General features: G+C 39.4%; 1 protein-coding gene across 3 annotated transcripts in view; it reads left to right on the top strand.

The window, feature by feature from the left end:
• Positions 1–14,520, top strand: part of grik4 (glutamate receptor, ionotropic, kainate 4) — a 454,114-nt gene that overhangs the window by 209,396 nt on the left and 230,198 nt on the right. For all 3 annotated transcript variants that reach the window (XM_083549394.1, XM_083549392.1, XM_083549393.1), the window contains one exon: positions 1,352–1,486. In XM_083549394.1, coding sequence (XP_083405520.1) covers positions 1,405–1,486 — 82 coding nt within the window. In that variant the 5' untranslated portion in view covers positions 1,352–1,404. The remainder of the gene's footprint in view (positions 1–1,351; positions 1,487–14,520) is intronic.

The raw sequence follows: 14,520 nt of genomic DNA, 5'->3' as shown, positions 1-14,520 counted from the left end.
TTGATTATCCTTGAGATGTTTCTATAACTTAATTGTAGTCCACATGTGGAAAATTCAGTGGATTGGACATGATTTGAAAAGGCACACACCTGTCTCTATGAGGTCCCACAGTAAACAGTGCATGTCAGACCACAAATCAAGCCATGAAGTCAAATGAATTGTCTGTAGACCTCTGAGACAAGATTATATTAAACCACAGATCTGGGGAAGGGTACAGAAACATTTCCGAGGCATTGAAGGTCCCAATGAGTACATTGTACATGGAAGAAGTTTAAAACTACCAGGACTCTTCCTAGCGGGCCACCAGGCCAAACTGAGTGATCAGGGGAGAAGGGCCTTGGTCAGGGAGGTGACCAAAAAGTCACTCTAAAAGTGCTCCAGCGTTTCTCTGTGGCGAGAGAAGAACCTTCCAGAAGAACAACAATCTCTGTAGCACTGAACAAATCATGCTTGTATGGTAAAGTGGCCACTACTCAGTAAAAGGCACATGACAGCCCACCTGGAGTTTGCCAAAAGGCAACTGTAGGACTCTCAGACTATAAGAAATGAAGATTGAAATCTTTTATCTATATGGCAAATGTCATGTCCGAAGAAAACCAGGCACCGCTTATTACCTGGCCAAAAACCATCCCTACAGTGAAGCATGGTGGTTGCAGCATCATGCTGTGGGGATGTTTTCAGCGGCAGGACCTGGAAGACTAGTCAGGATCGAGGGAAAGATGAATGCAGCCATGTACAGAGACATCCTTGAAGAAAACCTGCTTCAGAGTACTCTGGACCTCAGACTGGGGCAGCAGTTCATTTAAAAGTATAACAAACCTAAGCACATAGCCAAGATAACAAAGTATTGGATATGGGACGACTCTGTGAATGTCCTTGAGTGGCCCAACCAGAGCCCAGACTTGAACTCGAATAAACATCTCTGGAGAGATCTGAAAATCACAGTGCACCGATGCTTCACATCCAACCTGATGGAGCTTGAGAAAAAAGAAGACTTAAGACTGTAATTGGTGCCAAAGGTCCTTCAACAATGTATTGAACAAAGGCTGGGAATACTTATGTGATATACATGTGATTTTTTTTATATTTTGAAGAAATTTGCAAAGATTTCAAACACACCTTTTTATGTTGTCAATATGGTTTATTGCTTGTAGAATTTCGAGGAAAATAATACATTTAATCCATTTTGGAATAAAGATGTAACATAACGAAATGTGGAAAAAGTGAAGCGCTGTGAATAGTTTCTGGATGCACAGTAGTTTTTGTAGGCTAGTATGTCTGGAAATTGGATTTTGCTTCCTTCCTGCTATACTCATTCAATGGGATTTTTTGTTGGTGTTTGCTTTGCTAGGTGGCTGTGAGAAGGGGCATCCCCGGGCCAGGACCCATGAGGAGGCATAGAAGATGCTCGCACCCTGGGCGCCTTTGCTCTTCTTAGCAATGTGGGTGAGAAGTGCCACCAGTGGGCCACTCTCCTTCAGAATAGGTAAGTTCAGGTTCAACCTAACTAAAAGGTTCAAACGATTTAAGGCTGTGAAATGTTGCTATATAATCATGTAATTACCGTTAATGGAATTCACAAAGCTCAGCACCAGCTTTGCTACCTCTCAGTACTTTGTCAAGAGTAAGGTTAGATTGTCAGTAACTAAGAACAAATGAAATGAGTGCATTTAATTAGGCCCAATGAAATAGACTTGGATAATGGGGTTTGGAATGCGTATTAGTGATAACGCATTGTTAAAAGGAAAGGTTTCTTTGTATTTATGGACTATAATAATGTGTACTACTACCCTGTTTTAAAAGTTGTTTTTTAAATGTTTTTATTGTTCTTTCTGAACACATACAAATGGAATAATGTTTTCATTTGCTCCATTACATTCCTACCGTGGGCCCTGGTAGGACAAGCACAAGTATAGCTGAAATTTAGCTCCATATTAGTCTGCTTCTACTCTGGACCACTCTGTACAGAAAGACTTTTGCATGTCTCAAATCTTCAATGTCCATCTTCATGCAGAATTTAACTAAACCGGTTTTAAAATCGGTTCGGAAATCAATGAACTTCATTATTCTGAGAAAGAACGAGAGAGAAAGACAGACAAAGAGAGACAGAGAGACAGGCAGACCAACTGTTGGCTAAACAGAAAGTTTCATTTTTATGCTACTGTCATTGCAATGAGCAGTGAAAACGTATCGACAATTTAACAGTAGGGGGCATATTGAGCGTATATATATGTGTGTGTGTGTGTGTGTGTGTGTGTGTGTGTGTGTGTGTGTGTGTTCAAATCATGTCTGATAAATTCTTGCATACTGGGTTTTGAAATGATTGTGCTCGGAACAGCAGCAAGCATTTTGATCTCTTTATATGGTGGCACATTACCAAAGCAATCTCTGCTCAGGGAACACAAGGCCACGTTGTCATTTGCATCAAACAAGCTCTAGCATTTTCAGATCAGTGATTAGGAAGCCATGTCTTTTTGGTGCCTGGGCTCTATGAAAACGGTTCCAACCAGTGCAATTAGACAAGACCTCCTCTTTATCTTGTATGTCTTTAAAGGCACCTAGACAAATGACCTTTTAATGTTTAAGGCTGTCATCTTTGTGCAATGATTAATTAGGCTGGAACTAATTTCAGGTTGGATGGGAATAAAGCTCACAACGTCAGGACAAAGTCTCCACGCGGAGAGAAAATGCCACTGCATTAATCTGGCGGGTCTATTTTCTCATTGTCTGATGAGGCAAAGAAATCTTAACTACAGTATTAAGAGTTTTTGCAGACTTTTGTTTAAGCTTAGATGTAGAGTCATAATGATTGCCATTACCAAGCTTCAAGGTGTCAAGGGGACAGATTAAAGTCTGCAGACACAGATCTTATATAGAGTTGGTATTTAATGGCACCACACAGCTTCCGTCTTCAGTATGCCACAATTTTAAACTGCATTTGGGCAGGCCAAAAATCACCTGCCAGGTGCCACCTGTCAGATGGTTTGAAAAACCCTCCTTCCTTTACCCCCCATAATTTTACCTTGATAGAATAATGGAACTAGGCATAGGTAATAAATCAGAATAAATAGACAATTTTCATACAATTGTAATTGTAAATATACAATATATACATATTTGTTTTCACAAATGCCTACATTTATTTTGCCAATTTCTTGATGTATTTTACTGAGTGCAAACTCCTATATTTTATTTAGTTTTTTTTTACTTAATTTAAACAATGTGCTTTCACAGAATTTATCTGGCTGTGAAACTTTAAAATGCTCCAAATTATGTATAACTGTTGCACTCTTATAATTTTTGACAATTTGACAGTGTAAGAGTTGAAATATTCTGAGAACATTCAGGCATTCAGCAGAAATATATGCCTTTCCTGCATTTACTCTTTGATTACTTAACTCTAATAAATTATATATAAATACATATATAATCAGTGGCGGGCCGTGCATTTGGTACCTGGGCCTTCAGTGGGAACTTACGTGACTTAATCCACCTCTTAATACCACCACTATCACGTCGCATTTACAGAAACCATCAATACTATACAAAAACGCAATATAACAACGCATGGCATTACAGAGAGAGAGGCATTTAGATGGCAGTTGAGACAACTTCAAACCTCTACACTACAACTGCAACTGTGAGACCTACATCATCTGTAGAAGTTCAGGATCACTGTTTGTCTAATAACATGACAAAAACATAAAAACAATGTAATAAAATACAACCTACTCACCAAAGATGCATAGTCTTAATTTGCACTGCTCCTCAGAGGCTCTTATCCAGTGGTACCGCTCATATACACTGTTTTGGAGGTGGTGATCAAACCCTTTCCTGGGCTGAGACAAGCTAGCTAGCTTTGGGGTTGGCCGATCTCTCTCTTTACGATGTCTAGCTTTTCTTGAAAATGGACTTTTAAGTATGTCCGAGCCCAAATCAATTTCTCATTCTCCGTTAGCCATTGTGGGCATAAAAAAGTCTAACTCAGATGTATTCATGTGTATAGAGTGCTTCGATGTGTTTTGCGAGTCTAACTTGGTAATCAGAGGACGGAAAAATGCTGACGCTATTCTGGGACAGCCAGCTGACCCTTTGAGGCGAATTTGAAATCTGATTGGTTAAAGAAACAGACCTATTGCTAATATTCTCTATGCTAAAAATGGCTAGCAGTCCAGACTTTGAAGGCCCTGGGCAGATTAGATTGACATGGCAGCACATAGAGGCTGAAATCTGATGGCCCACCACTGATATGATGTCTATATTACAGAAAAAAATAAATAAAAAAAGTTAATTGCCTGGAGGAAAAGTCCACACATATTGGAGGAAAACTTGTGGGTAAAAAATTGCTTAATTAAACAAATTTTACCATTTATTTATTTATTAATTAATTTATTTATTTATTTATTTATTTATTTATTTATTTATTTATTTATTTATATTATCTAAGCAAATATTGCCCTGTCAATAAATACATCCTAATATTAATTCACTAGGTTAAGAACTTAGAGTACCATGAGTCTAGGTTTATTTTGGAGAGGTAATATAATATGTAATGCACACAAAAGTCTATTTAATAATTTTTTTAAAGTGGTTATAAGTACTTCTGGAAGAGGGAGATCTTTAGATGTCATGTGAAGACTAGTGACTTAGCTATTTGGATTTAGGGCATGTTCTCCACTCCCTACAGTAGGTGCCAGAAGAGCAAAGAGGCTTAAAGCATGCTTTCTTTGTACTCTGAGAAACAGTGGGACCAGTTGTGCAGTGCTAGAGGATTGGCAGAAGTGCGGTTTGATAAATGCTATGAGGTGGATGTGTACTGGTCTATATTTCTTGGCAAGCATCAGTGGTTTAAATCTGATGTGGGCATCTACAGGAAACCATTGGAGGATTTGTAGCAATCTGTGGTGTAGAAGATTTTAGGAAGGTTGAAAACAGGTTGTGCAGTTGCCAAGTTACAGAGAAAAGTAAATAGACCATAGATAAACATGCTTATCAATTGATAAGAACTCAAAACCAGTTGTGTGAAATGCCTTCTGAAAACAAGATGCAGCCATTATTTTGTAGTAACCTTGACATATTGAGATAATTTAAACTCCATTACAGATTTGCAGAATTATGCATGTTTTTAGCTGGAAAAAAGATACATTTCCCGAGAAAAAAAGAATATTACTGTAGCTCTACACCTATCAATTTGCGAATTTGTGAATCTTCCTGATCCTGCCTTTTGCAGCTTTTTTCATATTATTCCAATTATGATCTGTTAGAGCAGGCAAGGTAACAGTTTAAAAAAGTTTTTTATTTTTTTTGTGGTTTCAAAAGGACAAGATTAGATGTTTTTTTTTTTGATGTTTTGCCCTCAAGAAACATGACTAGTACCCCAAGTGGCCAATTAAAGTGAGAATACATTGCTGATTGGTTGGTGGTGGCTATGTTTATTAAGTAGTCAAGTCATCATTAACAGTCCTATCTGCAAGGCACATATATACAGCATGGCAAATTTTAGCATGATTCTCGAGAATTAATTATCTATTAATATTAATACTATTATTGTTTCCTCTACTTATGACTTTGAAATCAGCTTTTGCTTTTCAAGTGAAGAGTTACAGCTGTTGGAGTAAATTTAGCTCCATTGTCTTAATTGGCTTTAGGAATCAACTTAAAATTTCAATCATTCTGATTTTGATCATTCTCAATTTGAGCATAGAATAAATTATAACACATGGAGGATCACAAATTGTTATTCATATTTTAATCACAAAATAACTTACTGTCTGTAAAACATATTACTGTTTAAACTGAGAAAGTAAATCATTTTAAGGGGGAAAAAAGGTATTTTTGTATTTGATGGCTGAAACACATTTTGAAAAAAGGTTGGAGAATAATTTTGCAACTAATTAGGTTAAATGACAAATGGTCAGTAAGATGATGATGATAAACTTCAGCAACTGGTCTTCTTCGATTCCAGATGTGTACAGACAGAAGACATTATGTTATTCAGTGGTAAACATGGCCCTGTCCCAACTTTTTTGAGACCTGTTACAGCCAGTAAATTCAAAGTAACCTTATATTTTCTTTATGATGGTATACACTCACCGGCCACTTTATTAGGTACACCTTACTAGTACCGGGTTGGACCCCCTTTTACCTTCAGAACTGCCTTAATCCTTTGTGGCATAGATTCAACAAGGTACTGTACACATTCCTCAGAGATTTTGGTCCATATTGACGTGATAGCATCACGCAGTTGCTGCAGATTTGTCGGCTGCACATCCATGATGCGAATCTCTCGTTCCACCACATCCCAAAGGTGCTCTTTTGGATTAAGATCTGGTGACTGTGGAGGCTATTTGAGTACAGAGAACTCATTGTCATGTTCAAGAAACCAGTCTGAGATGATTCGCACTTTATGACATGGCGTGTTATCCTGCTGGAAGTAGCCATCAGAAGATGGGTACACTGTGGTCATAAAGGGATGGACATGGTCAGCAACAATACTCAAGTAGGCTGTGGCATTGACACCATGCTCAATTGGTACTAATGGGCCCAAAGAGTGCCAAGAAAATATCCCCCACACCATTACACCACCACCACCAGCCTGAACCGTTGATACAAGACAGGATGGATCCATGCTTTCATGTTGTTGACGCCAAATTCTGAACCTACCATTCCGAATGTTGCAGCAGAAATCGAGACTCATCAGACCAGGAAACGTTTTTCCAATCTTCTATTGTCCAATTTTGGTGAACCTGTGGGAATTGTAGCCTCCGTTTCCTGTTCTTAGCTGTCAGGATTGGCACCCGGTGTGGTCTTCTGCTGCTGAAGCCCATCCGTCTCAAGGTTCAACGTGTTGTGCGTTTAGAGATGCTCTTCTGCATACCTCGGTTGTAACGAGTGGTTATTTGAGTTACTGTTGCCTTTCTATCAGCTCGAACCAGTCTGGCCATTCTCCTCTGACCTCTGGCATCAACAAGGTATTTGCACCCACAGAACTGCCGCTCACTGGATATTTTCTCTTTTTCGGACTATTCTCTGTAAACCCTAGAGATGGTTGTGCGTGAAAATCCCAGTAGATCAGCAATTTCTGAAATACTCAGACCAGCTCATCTGGCACCAACAACCATGACACGTTCGAAGTCACTTAAATTATCTTTCTTCCCCATTCTGACGCTCAGTTTGAACTGCAGCAGATCGTCTTGACCATGTCTACATGCCTAAATGCATTGAGTTGCTGCGATTGATTGGCTGATTAGAGATTTGCGTTAACAAGCAGTTGGAGAGGTGTACCTAATAAAGTGGCTGGTGAGTGTATATTCTCAGTTTAAGCATTTGATGTTTTTTGTGTTATTGTGAGTAGAATATGGATTTATGAGGGGGCTAATCATTGCATTCTGTATTAATATACATTTTACACAGTGTCTCAACTTTGTTGGAATTGGGGTTGTTGAAAATTATTACTGTTTATTGTCATCCTAATTAAAGTAGCACAAATGACTTTGCACACTGCTAGGTTCATAAAGCTAATGGACAACCTTTGCTATGTGAGGCCTTTAAAAAGTATTTTTATATCCCCTGTCTTTTGATGTTTGTGTTGAGGGGCTGTTTTCTTTCTTCTAGTAAGCATAAGAAATATTGCTCTTTTTGAAAAAAAAAAAAACTTAATTGCATTGGTGAAAGTGATGCTACACTTTTTTTGTTTTTGAGTAAACTATGCCTCAAACAGATAAATACTTCTAAACACTTTTTTGGCTCCATAGATGTGAACACACACTTACTGTATGTTCCATGTTTCCATAGCATGGTACAGTGCATCTGGAAAGTATTCACATCTCTTCACCTTTTCCACATTTTGTTATGTTAAAACCTTATTCCAAAATAAATTAAATTCATTATTTTCCTCAAAATTCTACAAACAAAACCCCATGACTATGTGACAGAGGTTTGTTTAAAATCTTGCAAATTTATTCCAAATAAAAAGCGTACATCACAGAAATCTGTATTTCCAGCCTTTGCCATGACACTTAAAATTGAGTTTAGGTGCATCCTGTTTCCACTGATCATCCTTGAGATGTTTCTACAGCTATGAATACTTTTTTTGGATGCACTGTACATGTTTATTAATCTACTAAATATACCAATTTCTCCAGGTGAAACTAAAGGTCTGGCTTGCAAGATTTTAAAAAGCTTTTTGACAGTTTGACATTTTCAATCATTTTTCATGATCTCTGCCAGTAAATTGAGTATATCTTTTATTCAGACATCTACAGTAATAGTATTAGATTTTACATTAAACATGATATCAGTTAAAATGTGTAAATATTTAGTAGCAACCTTACATATAAATCAAATAATTTAAATAACCCATGATTCGGTTTTGAGAGTAAATATGCTATAGACGGTCTAATGTTTCACCCCCTTCTGGTAAGAAATTTCTTGAAGCTACACTATAGGGCTTATTTATTGTGATACTGCTAGAAAGCTCTTGTGTGCTGTAGATTTCTTCAATTGTTTCTTCACTTGAGGTGTTTTTGATGCCAGCTGTTTTCTAGCTTTGAAAATTGTATTCTTTAAACTGCTGCTGTCTTTTTGGACCAACTCTTAATGCAATTCGATTCTATTTTCAGCATAATTATAGTTCATTTATCTTGAAACTAGACTCCAATTCCAAAAACCGAACTGAAATTAACTGCCAGTTTGCAAAGAAATTCTGAATTGGACTCAACACTGGCTTGTCAAGGAAACAAGTTATTTCTTTCAGAAAGGGATAGAAACCCACACACTAACAAGCATATGCATATGTCCTGCCAGAGATGGCTAAATCCTGGAATAACTGTTTGGGTGACATTTGTTTGCAGGCAAAATAGTGTACATGGTAAATAAGGTTTGTTTTTTTAGAATTTTTGTGATTTTTATATCTTCTTTCTTAAAAGCCAACCTTCAATTTATTGAAGCCAGTGACTGATTAATCATTAATTAGTAAACATTTATTTTAATCTCAATTATGATGGGTGTTTTGTCAGACAACCAACAAAAAGGATTACATTAATATATATGTAGGATTACATCAATATGTAAGATGCTATGTGTCATGCAAAATATGGTGGCAATTTGATTAATTCTTTATTGCCACATTATATGTGTGAAGATGCTTTAAAAGCGCATTGCAAATAAAAGTGAATTGAATTGAATATTCTACTCTTTTGGTTTGTCTGTCTGTTTATCTGTTTATATCAAACAGGTACTTTGTCTTTGTGATTGTAATAAAGGTGGAAGATTTTATGTAGTTCCTGGAAAACCCTGCAACAAAAGACGTATCAAATTACCCATCATTGCATCAGTCTGATCAAAATAAAAGTCTAGAGTAAAATCTGATCTTATTATGATTCTGTACATGTGTGTACACACTTGAACAAAAGATTCATTTAGGATCATATTCAGAGTTGAGTTCCATGCAGAGATGCACATCAACATTCAGATCTCTGTCATTGCTACAGACTGCAAAGACTGGATGGGCATGCATGTGTATGGTGGAGATTCTTACCATTTGGCCTATGCTGAAAATTACATTTCTATCTATTTCCATTTTTGTGTGTAATCCATTTAAAACAACTTAAAACAACTTTGAATATAGATTCCTGCAGTGTGTTTTTTGTTTGCCAGCCCTGCAGTATGTATTGTAGAGCACAGTAAAATACTTTAATGCTCTTTATCCAGCAAAGGTTAATCTATTCAGGCTCTGTTGTAACAAAGCCTTGCTTATCTGTAATTTCATTAACAAGCAAGAGTCTCTCATTGTTCTTCAGTGTCGAGCTTCCAGGGGTGGTATGCCAGTCTTGTATTGCAGACATGTTTTATTACAAAACAGTAGTGATAAGACACCTACAAAGTAGTATAAATGTTTGGTCCTTTTTGTGTTCATGTTCTTCATGTTATTTTATTTAAACAATAAAATAGATTGTTTATTTATTTATTTATTTGAAGAAAGTAAAAAAAAAAAGAAAAATCTGTATAGGTTTTAAATAATAAGGTGTCTGTCAATATCTTAAAAAGTTTGCATGTTAAATCACTGTATAAACCACAGCATTTTTACATATTTGTATAATTGTAACAAACATAGGCACAACAGACATAGTGTTAAAAGCCAGACAGTACAAATCCCTAAAAAGAAAGGCATAAGGTAGCAGGGAAGGAAACAAGAAATACATTTTCAAGATGATGTAACCTTATGCAGAACTAGACTCAAAAGAAAACGTCTCCATGTTACATATGTTACCCTGGTTCCCTGAGGAAATGTGATGCGGCATCAACAACGCTTTGGGAACGAGAGTCCAATACTGCCAGAATGACCAATCCCTGCCTAGTGTGTAGAAGCACAGCTAGGTCAAAGGACAGAAGGGCCAGGGGTGACACTGAGGTAAAGGTTATAAAACCTGACAAAGGTCTGACCAGCCCGCAGCGTTACAGATGTCATGGAGAGACACTCCAGAGGACCAAGCATTAGAGGTTGCCACACTCCGGGTCGAGTGCGCTCTGACTCCGAATGAAGTGGGGCGACCAGAGGACTTGTAGGAGAATTCAATAGTATCGATAATCCACCTGCTCAGCGTCTGTTTCAGCTTTTCCTGGTCTAGAGCCTGAAAAGGAGGAGGATAGAATGCCTGTAGCCTAATAGGTCATGGAACGACCGAGGGCACCTAAGGGATGTAACCCGTTCTAGGTTACAGGAAGGCATTGTCTCCAGAAAGGAGGGGGCCACTGAAAGGGCCTGCAAATTCCCTACTCTTTTAAAAGAGCAAATGGCCAGGTGGAACACAGTCTTGATTGTGTGGTGCCTCCAAGATGCTTCAGCAAACAAATCGAAGGAGGTCTCAGACAGAGCCTACAATAAGACGGCCAAGTCCCACGCAGGCACTATATGTTGCACCAGGGGCCTCAGCCTCAGCCTTCAGGTGCCACAGAGAAAACTAGTCACTAGCAGGTCTCTCCCCAGTCGTTGCCACGCCATGGGGGCATTATACAGTGAAATGGCGGACGCATACTTTGAGGGTGGACAAAGCCAACCCTTTGGCAAACTGTTCCTGAAGGAATTTCAGCACTAAACCAAATGGGCAGTTAACTGGATGTTAACAAATAAGTACTTCTCTGCAATGGAGAAAGCACACTTTTTTTGCCGTTTAGCTGAAACCCCAGCTCCCTCGAGGCCGGACTGCTAACTGCCCTGATTGAGCTAATATCAACCAATCATTGGTTGAGAGGGCAAGACCAAACAGAACGATTCGATATTGGTACGCTTCGGCCCCGAAAGCGAACCTCAGGAACTTCCTGTGAGAAGGGAGGATGGATTCATGAAAGTATGCATCCTTTAGATCTATTGTGACAAACCAGTCCTCGAGTCTGATCTGAGACACAAACTGCTTGAGAGTGAGCACCTAGAACCTTAGTCTCATAACTGAGCAGTTTAGCTGACGTAGATCTAGAATAGGATGCAACCCTCTGTCCTTTTTGGGAACTATGGAGTACCAGCTGTAGAACCCGGACTCTCTGTCTGATGGAGGGACTACCTTGATGGCCTTCTTTCTCAGGAGAGTGTCTACTTCTGGTTTCATGACCAGAGCCTGCTCAGGTCCCACCAAGGGGACACACCCTGTCGAATCGGGGTGGGTAAGACCCAAACTAAATCATGTAGCCTCTGTCTACAGTCCGCAAGACCTATTGAGACACATCTGGCAGAGCTTTAGAGGCTGCCAGGTAGTCCCTTAAGGAGGAGAGTGCTCGCTGGAACTGGCCGTGCCCTGAATCACTGAGCGTGGCAGGAAAAAAAAAACCAGGTCCCTTTGGGTGCCGGGGCGGACTTGTCAGGAATTTTTGGCTGAAGACCTCTAATTGAAAATGACCGTCATCAGATTTGTCACATCATGGGTCTTTGGCCCAGAGCATCGCACAAGATCCCTCGTTTCAGTGAGTGCGAGTAGTGACACTCTGTTTCTGTACCTCCCAATGGGAGGTGCTGGGTTGTGGTTCGGGCTTGGCCTTCTGAAATCAGTCAACTACCGTGTTTTAGGAGTCGCCGAACAACTTAGCCACCAGTGCTGATGTATTATGCAGGGGCTTGGTGGCCAATGTCGGGGTCTTAAGGAGCGAGAAAAACCCTGGGGAGAGATAGCTGGCCAGCGTCTCTTTAACTTGGGTCATCGACTTATAGCCATTTTCTTTCAGTCCCATCCCGTTGGAGTTCAACACTGCCTTGGGACTAAAGAGGTGGGCTGAGTACAGCTTCGCCTAGGACCTGGACACCTCAGTGTGCAGGCATGGAAAGAACGGCAGACCCCGACATTGAGGTTGTGAAGTAGGTTGCAGAAAGCGCTCTCTGCTCGTCAGCCGGCCAAGACAGATCTAGATGGCAACGGCCCGAGTCACAATCCCTATGAGCTCCTAGACCTCCGACTCGCAAAGCGCAAAGGCAGAGCTGAATGCTCTCGTCACATAGGGAAAAAAACGCCGAAAGGCGTGCTTCGGAAGCATGTGACTGGACGGATCACATTGGACAGATTACACTCGTGATTAAGAGCGTGGACAACATGGAAGCGTTCCAAAAGCATTGTTAACACAGCTCAAGTTCCAGAAAGGGAACCCTTTCTTCTTTGGGATATTTGCAACTGGGTTGTCAAATTATAATCTATATAGTTTTGAAGTTGTGGAGTATAAGAGTAAAACCAAACATTAATGTAGAAGAATATCCTGGGATAAGCACAGTTCTTATGTGCAAATCTATCAAAATCCAGTATCAAGGTGAGCTTGCCTTCAAAAGCTAGAATGGGTTTTGAACAAATATGAGGCCATCTAAAGCAGGAGAGAATGTGCAAAAATGTTTCAAGGAAAAATGTAGAGCATTAGGATGAATCAGTCAGGTCCAGAGGGTGAGAGGAGCCATGACACTAGAGGTGTTTGAGGATCTGTCACCAGTATCACATCAGGCAGCAGGTGTGCATGTACAGCTTGACAGATAGTGTTAGGTATACTCTTATCCTACAGTGGTTTAAAAGGGTGTAAATTGTCAGAGTGCAAGTGGGAATTCTGACAGGACTACCTATGACAACATAACTTTCCAGAAGGCCAGGAGCCTCAAAAGTAAAAAAGGCATGAGGGCAAGCTAGGACATCAAGTGTATTTTCTATACACCTGAGCAAATATTTGGGAGAGAAAGCATCAAAACATTATGGTTTACCAATACAATATGCACATGAACAGAGCACAAACATATGCACTATATAAACAAAATTATTGCCTTTCTCAGATATATGTGGTTCTTTCCTAAACTACTATTACAAAGCTAAAGGCACACAATTGTATAGGTATCTTTGGATGCAGTAGCATGAAGTTTTCCCTTCACTTGATCTGAGATACGAAGGTATGCTTTGCATGGGTTTGAGTGGAAGATCTCCTGCCAAAGAGGTCTGACCTCAACCCTATAAAACACCTTTGGGATATATTGGAATGTTGACTGCACCCCAGGCCTCCTCACCTCACCTATATCAGCACCTGACTTTACTAACACCCTTGTGACTAAATAAGCTCAAATGTCCACAAGCACAATCCAAAATCTAGTGAAACATGTTTGCAGAAAAGTGAAGGGAATTATAATTGGGACTAAATGTGTAATGTGATGCACAATAAGCACATGCTTATGACCAGGTGTCCACAAACCTTTTGCAATATAGTGTATGTCTAAATAGGCCTGATCTCTCAAAACACAAGGACTACTTTTTTCTAACAAAGAGCACTGTGTCGGTCTGAATTATATTTCTGGTTCGTTGCCCAAATAAGTGATTTGTTGGCCATGTTTGACCGAATTGAGAATCAACTGCTCTCTGTCTGATGTAAAAGTCTCTCAACCATTATACAAAATGGTATCAAGTACACAATATGACCAATTGTTTGTGAACCCATGACCACCACACCCATTTGGGAAACTTCTCTAAACTGTTGTCACTAAAATAGAAGCACACACTGAGCTCGATTAAGTCATGGTTTGTCAAGGTGGAAGATCCCTGACCTGAACCCCACTGAGAACCATTGGGATGAATTGGAATGCGCCCCAGGCCTCTTTGCTTTAATACCTGACCTTACTATTATTCTGGTAGCTGCATGGAATGGCAAATCCCAGCCTCACACATTCCAAAATCTTGTGGAACTCCTTTCCGTAAGAGAAAAAGAAAAGACTAAACCTGGAACAAGATTATTAAAAATGCACATATAGGTCTTATCATCAAATGGCTGCAACTTGGCCATATAGTGTATATTGTATATATAGTGTATATAGCATTATTGGTTGATTTTTCTTTTCTTTTTCAGGGAGCTGCCTTCAGGTAAATTATATGCATAAATGCATTGGTTGGTCAGCCATAACAGTGTCTTTGTTAGATTTTAGATGATGTGACAGTTCAAATCTGGAAAAGCTGAACCACATCCAGTCTTTTTTGTTATTAATATGTTGATTGCGTCTGCATTGTGAGTGATTCTAGC

The sequence above is a fragment of the Silurus aristotelis genome (genome assembly GCF_946808225.1).
Source record: "Silurus aristotelis genome assembly, chromosome: 8".
Classification (NCBI taxonomy): Eukaryota; Metazoa; Chordata; class Actinopteri; order Siluriformes; family Siluridae; genus Silurus; species Silurus aristotelis.
Note: the sequence above shows the minus strand (reverse complement) of the source record. Positions and strands in the feature narration are given on the sequence as shown.